This window comes from Grammomys surdaster, unplaced genomic scaffold (genome assembly GCF_004785775.1).
Source record: "Grammomys surdaster isolate TR1022 unplaced genomic scaffold, NIH_TR_1.0 227, whole genome shotgun sequence".
In the NCBI taxonomy this organism is placed as follows: Eukaryota; Metazoa; Chordata; class Mammalia; order Rodentia; family Muridae; genus Grammomys; species Grammomys surdaster.
The window spans coordinates 3,795,122-3,799,264 of NW_021604672.1; the positions used below are offsets into that span (position 1 = coordinate 3,795,122).

Sequence of the window (4,143 nt, forward strand, 5' to 3'; positions counted from 1 at the left end):
TGTCCAACAATGACAATCACAGGAAATTCCATCACCATGCTCAGGACAGAACCCTTAAACATCCTTCTTGCTTTTCCCTCAGGGCCAACTAATCAATTCTCCCTCCTAAATATCATTTGACTCCATCCTGTTTGCAAACAACCTAAAACAAACCATTATCATCGTTGTCCTACAATACCAAGATCCTTAGCCTACTGTAGAGCAGAATCCAGTCTCCATTCCATGTAGCGAGGCTATAATGGGTAAAGTACAGACCTGATGATGCTACGTCCCTGTAGAGTGTGGTAGTTCCTTGTTACAGAACAGGAACAACACCCAAAGTCTTACTATCTGTGAACAGCTGCATGATCTGCCCGCTGCCTTGCTATCCGGCCCACCTTGCTTCCTGCTGGCCACACTTTCATCTTCTCCCAGGTTTAACCACACAATAACTAGACCTTTAAACATATCATACTTCTCATATAGAGGCCTTCCTACTTTTCCCTCTGAATACTCTGATACTGTGCTAGTCTACAGACTAAATCTTATTCTACACCACACACCTTAAGTACTATTTTTCAGGAAACTAATTTCTCAATGTCTGGCTTATGATAGGTTCTATGTTACATACTCCTTATGTTAACCTTGTGCCTTTTCTTTTCTGTTTGTTGTTTGCTGAGAATCAAACACAGGGCCTTTTAAATGCTATATGAGTGCTTTACCACTGAACAATATCCTTAACCTTCTACAGCCTTCCTAGCTCTTATCTTGTTTGTAAATAGCTATTATTCACTGTCTCTTGTTAGCTGTAAGCCTCATGACACAGGCTGGATCTTGTCTTATTTACACAAGTACCTGCAGTGGTCTCCCTCGTACCTTACACGTAACAGGCAATCCATAAATATTTGTTGAATGGACACACTGAAGATTGCAATGACAGAAGCAGATCTCAGAAGCTATCATTCAAGTGCTAAGAAATACAGTTCTGAGAGGGTGAGACCACACATAGCAAGTTCTTAGCTATGAAATAAGCAGTTCATCAAAATATTTCTTAAAATTTAAAACAAAAAATAAATAAAGGAAAAGAAGATAACTATTGAAACTTAAACACTAAAACTTATGATCTGCAAGTATATTTTTGTTTTGGTCCAGTCTGGGCTTTTGATAAAGGCACTTTAAAGCTCTCAATATAAAATGGTGAAGGACATGGCCGTATACTTACACAAAGGCTAGGAACGAGGCTGGACAGATTGACATGTCGTGGGGCAAACATGTGAAGCTGTTGAAGGCAAGAGATGGCAGCTGCCTGAACAAGGGAGTCAGAGTGGTCCTGAGTGATGGCACAACCCACCAAGCAAGAGGAGCGGATGGTGGAAATGGTTGCTGCATTTCCTAACAGGAAAATAGAAGACAATGTTAAATGCAACCATGTTATTAGTGCCACAAAAAGACTCCTAGAAAGTAATCATCTTCTAGGTAAACCCTTCTTCAAACCATTATTCAGACTGTTTTTTAAAAACAAGCACCCAAATAGTCCACAAATATGACTTTGAAACACAACTGTATTTGCAAGGAAATTTTTCATGTCTTAGAAATTAATTCCTTTAATTAACCAGTCTTCTGCTAAAGAACCACAAGATTTCTCATTCTGTGGTTCTCTACACAACAAACACAACTCTACTTTCATTATGACAACTTTAAATACTGCTTATCTAATAATAAAACCTTATAGAGGTAATTAAGGAAAATATATTACATATTTATCGAATGGTAATTTAGTTGCCAAATACAGGTATCTGAAATTTTCTTTTAATGTGAAGTAAAATAATTATATGTACATATACTAGTCAAGGAAATCATATAATCATGTATAAAGACATGACACTGAAAAAGTTCACAGCCCCTCTCTACTTTCATATTTTGTTTGTAAAAGGGAGGTGATACATATCACAGAACTGTGTCATCATTAAATGATATAAATATAAATATAAAGTTGATATTCTTAAGACATAAACTAAACAGAGAGGGAAGCAGGGATTCTGAGTATATATGCACTCAGGGTCCAGTCACAACTTACTGGATTCAGTGTTGAACTCATCATCAGGAAGAGCCAGCTCCAAGTGCAGCAGTAGTCGACCTGCTATGAACCTGTTTTCTGAACTAGCTGCCTCAGAGACAGGTGACACACCCATTAGAGGTCTTAGAGTCAAAAAGAGTAGGCCCATGGAGGAAGTACTCAGTGTCCCAGGCTAAAAGAACTTCCTTTTCATTTTTAGGGGGAGGGGATCTCTAAGCAGAATTTCATTTAAAATGTTTTCTCTGCTCAAGACTGTTAAAAATGCTATTAGCCACGAGTGGTGCTGCACACCTCTAATCCCGGCACTCCAGAGTCTGCAAGTTCAAGGACAGCCTGGTCTACATAGAAGTTTCTATGCCTGCTACAACTGTCAGTGAAACCCTGCCACCTGCTATGGTTTGTCTGTTGTCTTAGTTAGGGTTTTACTGCTGTGAGCAGATACCGTGGCCAAGGTAACTCTTATAAAGAACAACATTTAACTGGGGCTGGCTTACAGGTTCAGAGGTTCAGTCCATTATCATCAAGGCAGAAATATGGCAGCATCCAGGCAAGCATGGTACAGGAGGAGCTGAGAGTTCTACATCTTTATCTGAAGGCTGCTAGAATACTCACTCCCAGGCAGCTAGGTTGAGGGTATTTAAGCCCATCCCCACTGTGACACACCCACTCCAACAAGGCCACACCTCTTAATATCGCCACTCCCTGGGCCAAGCATATACAAAACATCACATCTGTGTATTTAAAAATGGCACATACAAAACATTGAGTGCCAAGTTTTGGAAAATACAAATATACAGTAGATGATAACTATTAAAAAGCTTTGCAAGCAGCACGATGGTGACAATGAGGGAAGCAGAGGGACAGTAATTGCCCAGACACTTTCTTTAACTGAAGATGAATTTGCTTACCCTGCAGCTCTGGTCCAACAGTAGTTATGATCGCCCCCAAGCATCTGCCCAAACACTGGTGGACTTCTGTGTGTGAAGGTGGAACTGTCAGCAGCAAGGTGAGAACCAGGGACAATGTGGGTTCCACGTACCCACGGTACATTGGGCCACTAGAATCCACTATCAGGGCAAGTGAATGAAGAGACCAAGTCTACAGTAAAACATAATTGCATTTTAGTTGGAGGAAACAATTACAGTATATTGAATTGAGTATATGAAATTGTTACATTCATGGGAATATCTTCAATATGTTTTGAGTTAGAGCCTTACTGTATCCTGGGCTAGTCTTGAACTTGTGATCCTCATGCTTAGCCTTCTAATTGCTGTCATGTGCCTCCATGAATGGTTTACATGTGTATACTCTTAAAGTTTCACTGCAGCTATATTTGCTTACATGTAAAATGTTTGAGAAACAACAAAGGATAAAAAAATACTCAAGGAGTAAATGTGATTCAGTGACCCTAGGAACATGGGTTGGGGTAAAGGAGGAAGAAAGAGTGGATATAAGGGTACTAACCACCAAATGATGAAAAGAAACAAAAAAATAAATAAATAAACAGTACAATGTGCCGGGGGTATGTATGTATGAATTATGAAGGTAAGTGGACGGTGATGGAAACAATCATCCTAAGTGCCACTGCAGACCCAGAAAGATGGAGGCCACCATGTTTTCTCTCACTTACAGGAGTGAGCTTTGAATCCTCAGATAATGTGTTCTTGGAATAGCCGTAGAGGTTACAAAGGGGTCAAAGACAGGGTGGGGAGACAGAATTCACCAGTATACAGGGTTAAAAGAGAAAAACAGAAACAGGAAGGGTTAAATTGGGTTGGAGTAGAAGGTAAAGTAGAAGAGGGAATATGGGGAGAGATAAACAACAGTAAAGACATTTTTAAAAAGACATATAGAAACTTACTAGTGCAGGAGCTCGTGTGTGTGTGTGTGTGTGTGTACCACCAGTCATACACTTATGAATGTTGCAAGCTAGAAGAATGACTAGTCTGGGAAGGTGTGCCCACTAGTAGAATAGGGGTCTAAACATCATGGGAGTAAACAAGTACTCCTAACTGGATTTAAATTCCATTCTATAAGACGAAATCTATGCCTGCCACCACTATCAGGCTAAGAGCCTATGGATAAAA

The 4,143-nt window shown here is 39.9% G+C and overlaps 1 protein-coding gene across 4 annotated transcripts in view; it reads right to left on the bottom strand.

The window, feature by feature from the left end:
* The window catches only part of Heatr5b (HEAT repeat containing 5B), a 77,471-nt gene that overhangs the window by 40,678 nt on the left and 32,650 nt on the right, over window positions 1-4,143 (bottom strand). For all 4 annotated transcript variants that reach the window (XM_028773429.1, XM_028773431.1, XM_028773430.1 and 1 more), the window contains 2 exons: window positions 2,965-3,154; window positions 1,202-1,371 (listed from right to left, as the gene is read on the bottom strand). In XM_028773429.1, the coding sequence (XP_028629262.1) occupies window positions 1,202-1,371; window positions 2,965-3,154 (360 nt within the window). The remainder of the gene's footprint in view (window positions 1-1,201; window positions 1,372-2,964; window positions 3,155-4,143) is intronic.